Source organism: Archocentrus centrarchus, chromosome 17, assembly GCF_007364275.1.
Source record: "Archocentrus centrarchus isolate MPI-CPG fArcCen1 chromosome 17, fArcCen1, whole genome shotgun sequence".
Lineage (NCBI taxonomy): Eukaryota > Metazoa > Chordata > Actinopteri > Cichliformes > Cichlidae > Archocentrus > Archocentrus centrarchus.
Window position 1 is genome coordinate 22,264,597 of NC_044362.1, and position 17,971 is coordinate 22,282,567.

Below are 17,971 nucleotides of genomic sequence, written 5' to 3' on the forward strand. Positions count from 1 at the left end.
AAAAAAAAAAAAAAGAAAAGAAAATGTGGCTGAAATCTAGTGAAGCTGATTTCACTTCTCTGTTCTCACAAAAAATTTTTTCATATGTCACAATAAACTGGATTAAAAAAAAATGCACTAATAGCACTTTTCTGTGGTTGCTGAGAGAGTCAAATTAGTGTGAGATAGAAGTGTATTAACACAATCACTGAGAAAAGCTGTGAGCAGGACCTACTGGAAGGTCACGAGTGCATGCACAAGGTAAGGCCATTTTGGCATTTTTCCTCTTGACTTAAGTCAGCATATTTTTGGTTGGGGTTTGGTTTAGGTTGAGAACTGATGTAATACAACTGAAAAGTTTGGAATAAAAATACTAGAAAATGTATTGAAATGTGAGAATATGGAGTGAAACGTGATATTACAGCAATATGAATTAAAATGGAAACAATCAGGAGGGTAAATGTAGCTCAAAAACATGGAATGAAATGCATTAAATGTAAAAAACAAATATCTGTGCGGGTAGCTAACCTTTAAGGCAGGGGTCTCAAACTCCAGGCCTCAAGGGCCAGTGTCCTGCAGTATTTAGATGTGTCCCTGATCCAACACACCTGAATCAAATGGCTAAATTACCTCCTCAGTATGCAGTCAAGTTCTCCAGAGTCCTGCTAATGACTTCTATATTTGACTCAGGTGTGCTGAAGCAGAGACACATCTAAAATCTGCAGGACACGTGTTATTTATAGGTATTATTGAGCTTAAGCATATTTATTTTAAAGTAGTTCATTTTGAGTTGAAGCCATGACACATACAGAATATTATGCTGATATAAATAATAAACATTATGATCACTTTTGCAATACAAACATACCAGTGTAACACAACAGTGTCGCAAATTGCAGCTTCCAAGATTATAGACTTTTACCCTTTCAACACAGATCAGTGGGTGTTAGACGAATGGGCCTATTGTATTAGAGTGCATTAGTCTTCATCTAGCTTTGCCTAAGAGATTTGAACTAGGAAAAATAATCATGAATTCATATGACAATTTGAATTATATCTCCTCACTTCTCAGCAGGAATTTTCTCACAGGAACTCAAAAAGTAAATAATGGCCTTGAACAGCGATGAGTTTAAACTCTTTAATGAGACTTAAAGAGGTGAAATCAAGCTTCAAATTGAGCTATCAGCATTTCACTAACAGGGACCCCAACCGCAAATACACAACAGACATTTAATGAAAATAAAGCAACAAGCTAGGCTGGAGGCTACAGTAAGGGGAAGGCCCTACTGAAGATCAGTGGTGACTCCTGAACCTGGTAGATCCTCAAAGAGAACCCTCCTTGGAGCAGAAGAAATTTACATATATATATGGCAGGTGGTTGTGAGTGTAATTAGAATGAAATCTGCCAAAAGTTATATTAGAAGATCGTAAGTTAGACAGTCAATGAGATGCATTTGGTGCTGAAGACTTGTGATAAGAACTGACAGCTGAGTGAGGAAGTTGGATGGCAGGAACAAGTGTCCAACTTAGACTTAACCTTTACAATATGTATTTTCATTCAAAGGAGTAGATAGGCATGACAAAGTACAAAGCTGATATCCTTTGTAAATATTATGATCACTAAGCTACTCATGTTCTTCCTTATAAACATTACAGTATAACACAACAGTCACCACTGTTGAAGTTTTTAGAGGACAGGGTCTGTTGCACTTGACTGGATTAGTTTTTGTCTCGCTTTGTCTAATAGATTTATTTAATCATTAATGTATATGAAGTTTTTAAATAATTAAAAACTAATGTTATAATCTCACCTCTTCGTTAGATCAACAGCAATTTCCTCACAACACCTCATCTAGTAAATAATGGCCTTGAGCAGTGATGAGTTTACACTCTTTAATCTGACGGAAAGCAGTGAGCTCAAGCTTCAAGTTGAGCAATCAGCACAGCAACGCTATGCTGCTGCCATCATCATTCTCATCTTCTGCATCAGCCTGCCTGGAAACAGCTTCCTGCTGTGGGTCCTCCGAAGAGAACAAGCTTGGAAGAGCACACCCGATATCTTACTTCTGCAGCTCACAGTTGCTAACCTTTGCTTCACTCTGAACTTGCCCTTTGAGGCCTGTAATGTACTCCACGGCTGGATCTTTGGAGATTGGGCCTGTGGAGTCGGGATATGGGTTTATTATCTGGGACTGAACACTTCTGTGGTGATCCTCACTGCCATGTCTTTGCATTATTATGTTTCTGCTGTTCAAGTTTCTTGTCTGTGTGCACAGGTCTCAAGAAAATGTGGTGTGCTTGTAGCTAGCATCTTGATATGGCTGGTAGGTGCAGTTTCAAGCATTAAGCTGTCTGTGAATAGTGGAGTCACACATGATGAAGTGTGTGTACATATGGAGTCATTAACTATGTTACTTGTTGACTTGTACATGGAGATTTTCCTTTTCTTTCTCATTCCTTTCTTTATCGTTACATTCTGCTATGTTCACATGTGGATAATGGTGAAACAGGGCAGGATAAACAGCAATCAGCAGCCTTCAAAACTGATTTTATGGATAACTGTTGCTATTTTTCTTTGTTTGACTCCTTACTGTGTCCTTAACTTTATAATGACACTTGAGATCTTGGGTGTTTTGAATCTCACACGTGCAGGGTTCCATGTATTGCACTTTGCATGGGCTATCCTTTATCCTCTGTCTCACTTCTACTGCTGCCTTAGCCCTCTGTTCCATATAATTGGAGCACAAAGATTTAGGAAGTATGTTTCCATACTGTGTAATCCTTTATCACAAAGCAGAGATGTGAGTAACAATGAAAGTTCAGTAGTATTCATCCATCTAAAAGATGAAGAAATGTGAATTTACAATGCTTAGCCATAACCATGGATTAGTATTAGATTACCAGATGCTTTAGAATTAGACTAGATACATCAGATGACATTAATATGGATTATTATTACATTTGTTGCCAAAGTAAGGCTCTAACTTTCAAATATTCCAATTGTGGAGGCATTTTACATCCGTTTCTTTGACTTTTCTTTTGACTGGTATCTGGCTGTCAGAAATAATAAACCTGATGTTAATCAAGCTGCTTTCTATCTATAATTTGGTGTAACATGAATGTACTAACATTTGCTCATTTAACATTAAAGATAATAAGATACAAAACATATTGATGAACATAGTAAAACTATACCAGCTATTACCATTAGTATTTAGCCCACAAACTGCTACTCATGAACCTGCATCTTTGTCAAACAATAACGTCATCTTTCAACAATAGAGTCCTTTGAGCTGGCAGATATACCATAGTAACTCAAACAGCCAAACAGCAACGCCAGGGTTCTTGTGCCTCATTCAGATAGTAGGTTCACAAAAAAACTCATGCTGTTCTGAGGTCCGAGTTGGGTCCTACCAGTTGCTGTAAAGCTTTAACTGAGAAAAAGGGGAATAAAAGTGTGAGACTTCTGTTTGACAGCACTGAGGTGTAATGTGCTGTGCTTCATCAAGTTTTCTTCATGTAGTTATCTGTGATTATCTGCTTTCCGATCAAACTGTGCCATCATCAAGAGCCTTTTATTGTTGTACTGCTGTAGCATGCACATTTATTTACTTATTAAACTGTATGTGACAATGGAGATATCATAAATCTATTTCCCTTTGACTATTTTACATTATATCAATCACTCTTGTAAAGTTTAATCATATTTCTAACTTTCATCTACAATAAAATGAAGAATTTGTTTTACTTTCATTCCTGTGTCTGTTCTGTTTGGTGCAGATTGGTGAGACTTCTGTTTGACAGCAGTGATGTGTAATGTACTGTGTGATCAAGAGTATTTTACTGTTGTACTGCTGTAGCATGTGATTTTAAAAGAATGTTTATTTTAGCGATATCATAAATCCATGTTACTTTGATTATCTATAGTCTATCTTATCATATGAATCACTTTTGTAAAGGTTTTTTTTTTTTTTATCATATTTTCCATCCACAATAAAATAAGGAAAATCATCCACTTTTATTTCCGTGCCTTTTTTGATTAGTTTAGCATGCTTGTAGACATTTTTTTGACAAACCATGACAAAATTTTTTGTTATGGCAGCATCTTGGAGTAATTGTGAAATAAAAAAGAAAAAGGAACTATTAGTTAGCTTAAGAACGTCAACACGTTTTCCAGCACAGTGGGATTCAACACTTTGGTTGTTGATTGGTACATGCTTTGTTTGTTCTCCTAATTTGGTACTTAATTACTCTTTATGTAATAAAGAGTAATTAAGTATGTATTATGAGAGTATACATATGCGCATACTGTAATATGAATATAAAACTAAAACTAAAATCAACAGTTTCCCAAAGTTTATAGAAAGCCTAATTCACTAATTACATTTGAAAAATCATTTAGTTTGTATGTTTAATAGAAAATTGACAATAGCAAACAACTTCGCCACAACTGATGAAGGAGTGAGTGATCATCTTGCATATCTTTGTGAGATTGACTTTCCAGTTTTACCAGTGTCCTTTTCATTTTAATCTTCATCATCTGTGTCATAGGCACTGGTCTCCTCTTATGTGTTCTTGCCACCTACAAGAACCTGAGAAGTATCGTGAATATTTTTATCCTGAAGATGACCTGCTCTGGTTTGATCTTCAGCATCATACTTCCATTCTGGGCAGCTGATCTGGGTCTTTGGGGACTTTCTTTGCAAATTCATGACTGCTGCATACTTTGTTGGGTTGTACAGCAGTGTCATTCTGTTGACTGCCATGACAGTTTATTGTCTCATTACTGTGATGCTGCACAACTAGCCGAGCAACCGTGCTAGATGGAAAAGGTGCAACTAGATGCTTGGAAATTCAGCATTTCAGGCATCACATATGTGACGCTTTAAAAACAAAGGTGGAAAGCTGGGATTATGCTGGCTATTGTGAGGATGTTAAGTGTCACTGGCATTGTTCACAGTTTTTCTTAGTTTACAGTGATGTCCAATCTCACATAATTGCTGGGGGGGAAAAAATCAGTTTGTGGAATTTAGAGCAGAAACAGAAACACCATTTGATGCCACTGGGAAACTGACTGTTTTTCAAAGATGGACCCAGCACCACTTTCAAATAACTGTAGGCGGTTTTGCTAACTTGTGGCATGCTAGTGGTTCTTTTGCAGCCTTGCTTTATTTGTCCTGTGTAGGTCTCTGATGTCTTATTATTGTGCTTTAATACATTTCATTCAAAGTGGTTCATTTCAAGTTGAAATGTCCTTCAATATATTTGGACTTTAACCCCAGTTTCTTATTTTTACATAGCCTTTAATAATGGTGAAGGTGTTTGCAAGCATAAAGGAGAATAATAAACAGAAATCCAAGATGGATTTAACTATTTTTGGTCTTTGATACTGTCTACATTACTGTAGGGATGGCAGAGACATGCACATAACTGTAGTTTAAATTGGTGCAGATAATTTTACTGTTCAATCCTGATTTTTGTGTTTTCAAAGACAAAGAAAACCTCTAAAAATATGGAGGGGTTACCTGTTTGCTTTTTTCTTTTGCTGTTTTCCTTAACGCAAACCTTTGGCTGCAACTCAATATAGATAATATGGAATTTTGAATTTGAGGAAAGTTCTCCTTTAGTGTTGATTATATACTCAAAATGTGTACACATAGTGAAAAGATGAAAGGGAAGAAAAAACAAACAAACTTATGTTTAATTGTTTCAATATTGTTTGTAAGAAAGAGGAAGAATGATTTTAACTTATCAGAAAAAATGCTGCGACTTGTAAGATAGAACTTTTAGACTTTTTTTTGCATATTCTCAGTTGTAGTTCTTCTCACTGACACCAACACTGTAAATCCCACTGTTATGACAATTTATCTGCACTGAGCAAATCAGCCCACAAGGTGGCAACAAAAATGACTGGAGGGTAAAGTAGATGGTAATTTTTTGATGTCTTTTTTTTTTTTCCCAAAGAGAAATTTGTCATAATTGTTAAAGTGTGTGACTTGTGGGGATTTTATTTTTGTTATGTTAATCTTTTGTTTTGATGTGAATATAAAACCTTTTATAAAGTGTGTAGACAATTTAGCCTATAAAGTCATGCAAGTGTTTTAAAAATTACAAATCAGGCATCAGAAAGTGAAACAATTACATTCTTACAACTCTCAAACAGCCTCATTTGCAATAATTTGTATCATTTGTTATATTTTTGTCCACATCTGTTTAAGGCTATTTTGAATCTGTTTGCTGTAGATCTTATATTCTCAATCTTTTTTTTTTTTTCAAACATCAAAATGGTCAATATATTAGGGATTTATTTATCTCTGTGATCTTCTGAATGTGACACACACAAAACAAATTACCTCTGAAAGGAAGGATAAGCAAAATATGGAATTCTATGTATAATTGTGTAAAGTTATATGGCTCTGCTTTTATCTAAACCCTACTTTTATCTAAAATTATGTGTGCTTGAAATGTAGTTATGTCATATCATTTCAGTAATTAAAATACTGCATGAACCAATTCTGCCTTTTTTATGGTCCAAATATTTTAACTTTCCTACATGTAACATGTCTCTTTGGGGTCCTGTCAGTGTTCTTGATTATGGTTGACTAGTAAGGCCATGATGGCTCCACTGGGGGTCCTGAGAAGAGTGTATTGGGACAGCTCAGTGGGCCTCTCTAACAGCACTCATATCTGTCTCTGGGGCTAGATTAAGCTTAATTAACTAAAGCATCCAGCACGCTCGGATGAATGGATACAAGTCAAGGGCAGAGCAGTCGGGAGCGTGCTCACACTTTCTTTGGCACAGACTGAGAGAGAGAGTTCTGTGCCAGATATAATTTCTGTGCATGTTGTTTGTGTAATAGTCAAACATGAAATTATACTGTAGCATGATCATGTTGTGTTTGCACAAGTCAGCGAAAAATAAAGAGATTTTTTTCAGTGTGTAATATCAGTGACCTATGAACACAGTCGATTCAAACTTTCTCTGCACGTATGAGACACCACATCCTGCAACTGGTTCTTCTTTGCACAGCAATTTTATCAGTTTTCTTAAACAAATTTGTTCAAGAAAATTGATAAAACTCTAAGTTTAAACTCTGGCATTTTCAGCATTTTCTCAGTTTAAGAAGAAAGTGTGTTTTTAATCAGATTGTATCTGTTCTTTCTTCTTTCTTTCTTTCTTTTTTTTTTTTTTGCATTTGTGTTTTTAACATTCACAGAAAACAACAGATTTAATAACATCAATGACTGCAGAGAAAAGACAAAAGTAGAAAAATTCAGTCTAAAACTCACCCCACAGAGTCATGCCATTTCTTATCTTTGAGCCAGTACACTCTCTTCTCCCAGATCATTTTCTTAGCAAATGATGTTGTTGTTCAATCCTGTTTTTAGCCACGAGCGAAACAGCTGTTGTTGTTTTCTTATGGAGTTTCTGCTACTAGCCTCCCTGGCCCTCACGTTCACTCCCTGCTCTTCTTTTCTCCAGGGCAACTCACCCTCCTTTTTCACAGTGATATCTCCCCTTTCATTTTAGTTATCTATAACGATAATTACTCCAACCATATGTGAATTTAATTGATGTCTTGCAAATGTGTAAGTGCGTGTGTGCATATTGCTAATAAAGTCTTATTGCTTGTTAATCTGGACTGTCAGGGAAATGCGTGCAAATCGATTAAGTGTGTCACCCTTATAATTACAAACAACTGTTTTAGAGAACAAATATAGATGACTTATCATTTAGTGACACACACTGGCATGTAAGACATTTCACTAATGCACCTAATCCTGATCGAATTTGTCATGGGAATCTTTTTTTTCTTTCTTTCTTTTTTAAGATTTAAAAGATTTAAACTCACGCTTACCATACACACTTTGCTCAATCAAGAATTCAGGAGGGTGACATGGAGGTTTCGAAGTCCACTCTTAAGAAAGAAATATATTTATGTTTGATAATTTATCATATTTCACGCAGCATCTTGGTCTGTTTTGTTGCTACTGCAAGGCTGCACTTCTCCACTAGAGGGGACATTGGTACAGGCTTATGCTGCTTGTTTCACAAGAGTATAACTGAACCAATAACACCATGTTATTACTTGTATTTCCATTTCAGCCAAAAAAGAATTAAAACAGAGATCTTTGACAAATCAAACAAAAAAAATTATTCCCTAAACAGCTCCATTGCTGTGAATGAATTTCTGTGTTTTTCTTGTTGACTGAACAACTTTTTTGGCTGCTTGCGTTTTTTTCAAATATAACCCACAAAGAACAAATGCAGCCTGTCTCTGCATGTATCAGATCTCTATATTGTAGGGTCGTCCTCCTCTTTTTACCTGCTGTTGTGAGACAGAAAAAAAACAGCATGATTAACTACCATGGAGACTTAATTAACAAATCAAACATCTGGATATTCAGACTTAGCCTAGCTGCCTCGGAATGGCTATTTGATGTATCAAACAGTGCGTCCTGATGTTTCTTGCAAAATTTTTCCATCTGGCTTGTTTTGTGTCTTGACTTTTTCAGCTTCTCTTACTTTGTAACTTTAATTTTTAACATCTCTCATTTACAACTTTCCCATTTTGTTTTGTATTTGCTTACTTTCTGGCATTATGGTTTAAATTTTGTAGTCTACTCACAAAAATTGGTTTTGGTGTCACGCTTGTCTTTTTCCCCTCCACCTAATTCATGTGTCTATATTGTATTAATGCTTTAAGTCTTGCAATATTAGGATATCTATTTTGAGATGCAGGCTGGTGCATTTTTTTCATTATTCTGTTGTATCCACATTGAGTCTCTGTTCTGTTTCTCAGGTTACCATCCCAATGTACCTTACTAAGCAAAGGTCAAACATGGTCACATATACTTTAAAAAAAAAAAACAATAACAAGAAGGAAAAATTTGAGGCTTAAAAGCATTAGTCCACAAAACAGTTAGTTACATGGTGACTTTTATGTTACATTGCAATGAAAAATTAAATGAAACAGAAATGGCTTCCAGCATAGACTGTATAAAAGAGAGGGAAACAGCCCCCAGGTCTGAAAAATTAAGGTAATGAAGCTGTACCTTAAAGCTGCATTCTTTCTAGTGACCAGCAGGCGGCAGCTCCTTTGCAAGTAGGAGTCTAATTTTATAGAAGTCCAAAGGAAAAATCCTACTGCTTCTTTGATCTGTGGTCTCAGTAAAACCTTCATGGTGGTGTCAGTTGCTAGTTTTAGATCATGTTGAATGCTCATTTTTACATTAGAATCAAAATAAATGATGAAGCAGAGCACACTTTAGGGTGGACCCAGTTTGTGGCTGACAATTCACTACCCTGTGAGCATGGAGTATCCTCAGCTTGAGGCTTGAGGCTTCATTAGTTAATGCCATAGATCAGCCTTAAACAGTCTGTGTTTTTGCTTGGTTTTTTTTTTGTGCTTTTTTTGGGGGGTGGGGGGGGGGTGTTCACCAAAAATAAATATATGTAACTGCTGAAATATTTATATGTACTATGAAGAATGTGTGAACAAAACCCCAAAATACATATACTCCTCCATGTGGGACAGCAACCTGTTTGTTCCCAACCCTGCTGATTTATGTTGCTACCCTAATCTGTGATCATGAGCTGTGAGATCATGAGCTTCCTCTGAACAGTGTCTAGGTTCTTTAGAGTTAGGGCGAGGAGCTCTGTCATTCAGGAGGTGCACAGAGCAGAGCTGATACTCTTCCACATTGAAAGGAGCCAGACAAAATGGTTAGAGCATCTGAGTAGGATGCCTCCTGGGCACTTTTGGGCATGTCCTACCAGGAGGGAGGAGGCCTGGGGACGCAGGACACGACATACACTGCTGCCCCCACAACCTGGACCTGGATTACTGGCAGAAAATGGATGACTAAATGGGTAAATGATATGTATGATGAACGTAATTCACATGCTTACGTCCATCCATAAATGACCACCACACCACCGTGACGCCTCACATGCTTATGATTTTAGATAAATACCAACAAGCAGGTAAACCCTGCTTATTTAGTGTCTTGCCCACCTAAATGCAGTCCTGTGGAAATTTTAGCTTTCTTAACATATTTAAACAGCAAATATTTCATCCTCTTTGGAACAGGGCTGACTGAGCAACAGCATAATGATTTTAGTAATTTATTCAAGAAAAATATCAACAGATAAAACATTTTTCATGGGAAAATGTAAGCATGGCATTGGTCTCTTAAGTAGGTAATGCGCTCTTTAGCAGAAACAACTGCTTGTAGGTGCATAATGGGTCTGCTGAAAAGTCTTTCAGTTGCAAGATGTTTCAGGCCTTTCTTACATGTATTTGTTTAAACTATCTAATACAACATTTCAGCGGGATGTAAATTCTAGGCTTTGGATGGCCCATTCTGTAACACTCTATTTCTCCTATTTCATTCATTCCTTCCTGAGCCATTTGCTTGTGGATTTATTCTCTTGAAAGGTCCCCGTATGCCTCAGCCTTAACTTACAGACAGATGGTCTCACATTACTTTCAAGCATACTTTGATACGATACAGAATTTTGCAGCAGAATTGATAACTACAAGCTGAACATTGCCTGAGGCACTGAAGCAACCCAAATCTATATCATTTTCATATTTCACAGTTGGAGCTCTTGTCCTGAGAAGCTGCCTTTGGTCTGGGCCAAACAGAACTATTGTTACTGCTGCCAAACAGCTCTAACTTTGATTTTTCTCTCCAAAGCACATTAGTTTAAAAGATATTTGCCTATATGTTCTATCTCAAATTAGTTTTACTTTAATCATTCTTTATGGACAAGGTTTTTCTGTGGCATGTTTCTCATGCAAGTAAAATTGTGCCATATTCTTCTGATTTTAAACAAATGTGCTTTGACACCAACTGTTACAGCAGTTGCCTGCAGATCCTGCAAAGGACAGTTGGGGAGCCTTTGGGGAAGGAATTTATTGGGGCATTCAGTCCCGGACAAACTGGCAGTCATTAAAAATCTACCCCACTTAGTGACAGTGCAATCACTGAGCTCAGATAATTTTGAGATCTTTTTAAACACCCTTCCAGACACAAAGGCATCCAAAACATTTTTTTTTTTCTGAAGGCCTCATTGAAGCTTGGCAAGAAGACCTCACACACTCCAGTAGCAAAGAGAAGAGCAGGCCCCAAGTGTCAGAGGTTTAAATAAGACAGGTTCCACCAATCACTCAGCCTAATCTGGAAGCCAAGATTCAAATTCATGGATTAAAAGAGCAACAGATGTAAAAGGCTGCAGACTTTTCCACATATGTGTTTATATATTTAGATAATAAAAATGACTATCAAATGTAAATTTCATATGAATTAAGAAAATACATATAATATAACATATATGAAATGTTATATTTCTGGCCACATCTTGATATAAGGAGCATAAAATAATATCACAGGATATGACACAATATGTTTTTATCCACAGCTGTTTTGCAGACATAGGTGAAAACATTAAATGGCATAGAAAAACATGATATATATTTAATATGTCTTGTATCAATGATGGATCAGCTGTATTCCCATTTATATATTTCTCTATGTATTTTACCATATGGGAAAACACCTGGAATATATGCAGCTGGAAATTAAAGATTAAGTCATTATTTAATCATTCATATTATGAAGTGCATGTCATGCATCATATTACATGACATACTTTTTTGGTTTAAAGTCTTTTGCATTAACATGAATGAAAACATTTTTATCTTATATGGTCCCAGTGAGAACCTCCAGACCTGGCACTGACTCTTCAGTCCTCTATTCACTGAGCAAATATCCTACAGACCCGGCTTTTTGGCTTACCCTTCCTTAGCCTCAGGCTGCACCAGCTGCTGTCTACCTCCGACCACTCTTCACGCCCCTGATATGTTGTCCTCTACCTACCTCGTCCCTCCTCCTCCTCATTTGTAGGTGTTCTATCTCCGATTTTTGGCCGCAACTTTCCAAAAGGTGAACAGAAGTGATTTTCGATAGCACCGTGCATGACTAATGGTGGAAACATGTTAAAATCATCGCAGAAATGTCCTTGGGAAGACAAATGAATTTTCAGCAGAATAATTAACTTAATTAACAAATTTGCATGCATATTCATCAGGGCCATTGAAGTCTTTCCAGCTCAGCTTGATGAACGTTGCTGTGTAATAACCAGCTCATTTACATTCTGCCATCCACTGCCATTTGTGTGGATTACTGAGAAAAGGCAAAGTGCGTGTGGGTGTGTAGCCTGTGTGTGTGTGTGTGTGTGTGTGTGTGTGTGTGTGTGTGTGTGTGTGTGTGTGTGTGTGTGTGTGTGTGTGTGTGTGCTAAGGCTACAATATATGTGCACTCACTTTTCTCTTTCCTTTAACATCTCACACTGAAAGCTTGATGAATTGATTTGACATACAGTTTTGTTGGATATACGCCCCAATATTGGTCCCAGCTGTCTTTCCTCACATACACAAACACATGCCAATAAGGGGAGAAGCATTCATATACGTACATATCCATACAGACATACTATGAGGGAATGTGCCCAACAGAGACCTGACTTTATGTGCGCGTGCTGCTCTACACCCATAACTCTCTTCATCCCCCTCCCCCACAGCTATCTCTCTGGTGGGCAGTTCTTGGCACCGATCCTCAGTTGTAAACCCTCCTGGGTTGCCAGACTGTGCATTGTTAAAAACGTGAGGCCCTCCGTATCCCCTCCCTGTCTCTGCAGGGCAATCTTTAAAGGCAGCAAGGTGTGACGGCACAGACTGGCAGCTTGGCAGCCATGCCCGAGGATACCAACACTCCGTCAGCCGTGAACGGGCACCATCACATGGGCTCGCCTAACTAATATGCTCGCTATACATGTGCCTTTCTCATGCCTCATCGGTGCCAGTCAGAGACAAAGGAATTCATTAAGAAATTTCACATGGCATTGTTTTGTCATTTGTCGGGATATAGTTAATTGGGAATTTTACACAAATAAGGTAACTGAGGGAGAGATTAGTTGGGAAAAGTTAATTACACTCACTTGGCTTGCATGCCCTGATCAGGTTGGACAGAGAACAACAGGAAAACTTACTTGTACAGGATTTTTCTCTAAGAATATGTTTCTCTTTTGCATCATGTTTGGTTTTTTTTCCCTCTAATTTAGGAGCTGCTGAACACTGTTAGAAGCAGATCCTTCCCAGCATGTTACTTTCCAGCCTGTCAGAAAACTGCTGTACCAGTAGAATTTTCTCCCCAACATAAAAAAAAATGCAAAGCAAATTTCTTTGCACCTTTAACATAATCAATATGGTGCACTGTCCCAAGCTTTTGAAATAGTAATTATCACATTTATAGAAAAAAAAAAGCTTCACTTGACATATAAAAACTTGTGATATTCAGCATACTTTCCTCTCTTTGCCTCCGTGATAATTTCTCCTTCACTTTTATGCAGACATATGTGTGGCACTTGAAGCTGTTATCATAGCTCGAAGTGTGAAAGAGAATTGTTGCAGTAATATGCTGCTCTTGAGTGTTGTGACAGGAAAATGCTTTTCAGATACAGAATTGGCATTTTCAAGCCTTGTCTGACACAAAACTGTTTGTCTTCCATACTGATAACAGTGAAGCCAAGTTTGCAAATTAATTTCTGCAGTACTGCTTTGATAGTCTCTTTGGAGAACAAGTTGTGGCGATATGTTGAAAGACTTATTGCATTTTTTAATGATATGTTTTACTCATTAAAACAAAAAATCGCATTTATTGCGTTGTCCGACCCCCTTTGTTTTGAAGCTTCCACTGAAGCAAGACGAACACAAAACACAAACGGGCCATTAAACTGACCTTCAAACTGGGCCCTATGAAAATCAAATGGCTGTCACCACAATGAGGAGGAAATTTACAGAAATGCAGCCTGTTTCCCTCCAGTGAGACTATGAAAAGTGCAGATCAGATACACGTTTTCATGATCCTCCTGTTTGAAGCAACAACTCTCTCAGCTCAAGTGAATAAATTCATGAAAGCTTCGATCACAGAACATGAAAGGAGAGTTTGCTTGGATGCAGATGGAGAGCATCCAAGGTAGACTTGCTTTGTTGGCCTGCTGATCTGATTGCTGCATTTCTAAAGCAACAGTACATTATTGGTAAAACTCTGATCTGGCACAAACTCCTGTTCCATCGTAGACATGTCTCAAAATAAAACAAAACCTTGATTGCAACAGAGCCATGTAGATCTACCTTTCAGTTGTCTTCCATCTTTCTGCCTGTGTGCTGACTTTCTGTACACATTAACAGAATAGTGCGTTTTCCACATTAGCCTTGAAACTCGCCCAAGTATATCAGAAAAATAAAATCTTGTAACTTCTTTGTAACCCCTTCTTTTGAGGTAGAGGGAGGCTATATTGACGATGGTACCGTTTGATGGTGCAATTGATGGGAAAGTTCTGAAGAAAGTCCCAAAGCCTCAGAGGAATTTGATTACCTCCATCCATTATCTGCACAGTGAGCAATCGCGAGGCTCACCATCTGTCATCTGTTTCATTTGCATCGTCAACACCTGCCCTGCCTGTTTATGCCTTCACATTTTTTATAAGCTGCCTTTCATGGCAGGGAAAAATGTTGACTTTTCCTTCTAAATACATTAATTTTCACAAGTTCAAAGAACATATTGAAGACGAATAACTTGGTTATGTCTAATAGAACCTGGAAAGTACCAGAAAGTTTTATTTCTGCATTAGAAAAAAAAATCGAGTTGCTTTTACAGCTTGCTGAATTAGACAGACAGACAGGCAGGCAGGCAGGCAGGCAGGCAGGCAGATAGATAGATAGATAGATAGATAGATAGATAGATAGATAGATAGATAGATAGATAGATAGATAGATAGATAGATAGATAGATAGATAGATAGATGATAGATAGATAGATAGATAGATAGATAGATAGATAGATAGATAGATAGATAGATAGATAGATAGATAGACTCAGTTTCATGTCCTCCTGTTACCAACACATTGTGCCACATAAACTCCCTCTTCTCTCCCTCAGTCCCTCCCCCATCCATCCATCCCATCTCCCATATCCCCAGGTGGTGCCGACGGCTGCGGGGCCCATTAGCGACAGAATTCCTGCCTCCAGCAGGCCATGCGTGTCCCGAGTGACACATTTTTGGACCGACACCAAGAATCCAACCCTCCACAGACAGCTCACTTCTCTCTGCTGCAGTCACCACAGTATGAGCATGTGTGTGTGTGTGTGTGTGTGTGTGTGTGTGTGTGTGTGTGTGTGTGTGTGTGTGTGTGTGTGTGTGTGCTTGTTTGTGTGTGTATAAGAGGGAGGGGGAGAGAGAGAAAGAGAGAGAGAGGCCTTATGAACACAGCATGAGTCCCACAGGAAATACTTGAAAGGCAGTATGGGACAGATTGGTGATGGCATAGAATGGACTAGAATACTAAAAGAAACTGAAAGATTTTCTGCAGCACCAAGATCATACACTGATGAGACTCTAACGCCAGGTTGGGACATTTGTTATAGTCGTAACGTCCACAAAATCCCCAACTGTGCATCTGCATGTCTTACAATGTAAACTGCATAGAAGTGTTCTCTTTCAATGAAAAGATTTAATTGGATTTTGCTGATGCACGTTGTTGTTTGTGGATGCTCTTTGCCAGCTGATGCATGTGTACCAAGTTTTATCTTACAAACACATCCTGTTCAGGGAAGAGAACTACTTCAAAATTAGATTTTCATTAACTTTGCATTCACAGCATAACAGTGACACCTCGTCTGAAATGATCTACACAAGTGATATTTGATGGTCGATCAAGATTCTTATTAATCATAAGGAGGAGCGATTATGAAACAATACGTTACAAGTTAAGACAGAGGAGTAAGTGGTTTAACTATAGATATTATGAATGAATTCTTTCTCCATACTAATAGATAGTTAATTATCTACCTAATGACTCCTCACAAAGCTCCATTTAATTAGTCTAGATGAGCCGAGAAAGTTCCTACTTGTTCTTACATGTTTAATGTTGGTTATTTCTCACTTGCAAATGGGAATGTAATATCTATCTATCTATCTATCTATCTATCTATCTATCTATCTATCTATCTATCTATCTATCTATCTATCTATCTATCTATCTATCTATCTATCTATCTATCTATCTATCTATCTATCTATCTATCTATCTATCTATCTATCTATCTATCTATCTATCTATCTATCTATCTATCTTGAAAAATAGCAATATAGATAGTAACAATCTGCAGTTTCTGTTATAGAGGAGTGTTTTCTCATAACAAAGTCAGTTTGCTCTCATTTTTGTGTGTATCATTTAGAATGACTTTTGTCACCTGATTAATTACATATGATGATAACATAGGGTTATGGTTGCAGTTAGGGTCATCACCGATGATGACTCAGAGGGTTAACAGTGTCTCACTGCCAGTGTGTATGCCTTTGCAGTGATTCTTCTATCATCTAACAGTTTTTCTTTGGCACATTTCTCAAAATATTTTTGAAGTTCTCAGCTCTTAAGCAGCATGTCCTAAAACAGCTCATTCATACTGCAAACTGCTCTAACTCATCCAAAACCAACAACATGTGAGTCATGTTGTTGCTGTGTCAGTGAAGTCATTGTCAGTTAAATGAACAGGTTGGTCAGAATTTTAAGATTTTTATGAGGAAGACAGCAGATTTTATACTTAAGCTCCTCATCATCTAATTCAGTAAGTCTTTTCCTCCGTGCTTTCTCTCACATTAAATACCTGCTGTACCAACTTATTATTTTTGAGGATAACTGCCCGCAGTTGTGAATGAAAGTGAATAGACTTCATATGCTGACTTGATGAGATCAACACTATGCATTCTTCTTTGCAAAGCAAAAGAGCTCCTATATGTAGGCAATATTACAATACGGAAAAAAAAATAAAAGGCTGGGAATTACTGACTTTCTGTTGCACCTGTACATCTGGCAGCAGTTTCTCATAAACCTCACACCTAATGCCCTCCCTTGCAAAGTAAATGGGGAGATTGACTATTTATCTAGTCATTTTCTGCACCCTTTTGAATTTTTCCTATGTTGGTTGCCTTCTCTGCATTCTTACTTCACTTTCCCTTCTATGGACAGATTCTACCCTACCCTACCCCCCCCCCCCCCCCCCCCCCCCCCCCCCGTTGTACTGTGACAGTGCTCTGTTCATGTATTTAAGCTATTGATAGACATGATTTAAATCTGTGGAACTTTCCATTTTGAAAATAATTTGTTTATTGAACACATAACTTACACAATGCTAGCATATATTAGAAAGTAAAGCGAACTGAGAAGAAACATAATTAATCTTTTTCATAAAGATATGAACAACCCAGACGTATATATATTATAATTCAAATTGCTCTTTTTCATTTGCCTAAATGTGCTAAATGTTTCCAAAATGTAACAAAAGGAGAAAACGCTTTCTGTCGTGAACAAGTACAAAATGCTGTGAAAATATTCACATATTTTTTGCTTCAAGAATTGAGCCAAAGCAACTGAGAAAAACATTGTTCTTGCCTCCTTATTTAGAAGAGCTGACTGATATTTATTTAATTATTTAACAGAAGATTCCTGTGCACTCTGGGTAATATAATTAATTCTCTAGACCACCAAGATAACAAACATGTCCTAAACACTGCTCTTCAGAAACACCCTGTCTTCCTGCCTCAACTATGGGTCAGGTACAAACACAGACATCCTTACCTACTCTTCCAGGTTTTCTCGATCACTTGGGGCACATTTCTTGCAACAACTTTGACATTCTCAGCGGCAAAGATGCTTTTCCCAAAACAGCTCATAGATGCAGCAAAACACCACAAAAAACTTGCAAACATCTGTAACTCAACTAATGTTTGACTTCATTGTGTCACAATGAAGGCAAACATTGCCTACACAATAAAAAAGCCCACCTTACAGCGTGTAAATCAAGGCAGTTAAAATATTTATATATTTTTATAGAATGGCACGGGACTCTAGAGGTGTGTTTC

General features: G+C 37.5%; 1 protein-coding gene across 1 annotated transcript; it reads left to right on the forward strand.

Moving 5' to 3' along the window:
* The first annotated feature begins 1,841 nt into the window (after positions 1 to 1,841).
* Positions 1,842 to 2,877, forward strand: LOC115795306 (chemokine XC receptor 1-like). Its single transcript, XM_030751128.1, has one exon. The coding sequence runs from the start codon at positions 1,842 to 1,844 to the stop codon at positions 2,835 to 2,837; it is 996 nt and encodes a 331-aa protein (XP_030606988.1). The 3' UTR covers positions 2,838 to 2,877.
* The last annotated feature ends 15,094 nt before the right edge of the window (positions 2,878 to 17,971 follow it).

Coding starts and splice junctions, on each gene's coding strand:
- LOC115795306 (XM_030751128.1), top strand. CDS start 1,842: ATGGCCTTGAGCAGTGATGAGTTTACACTCTTTAATCTGACGGAAAGC.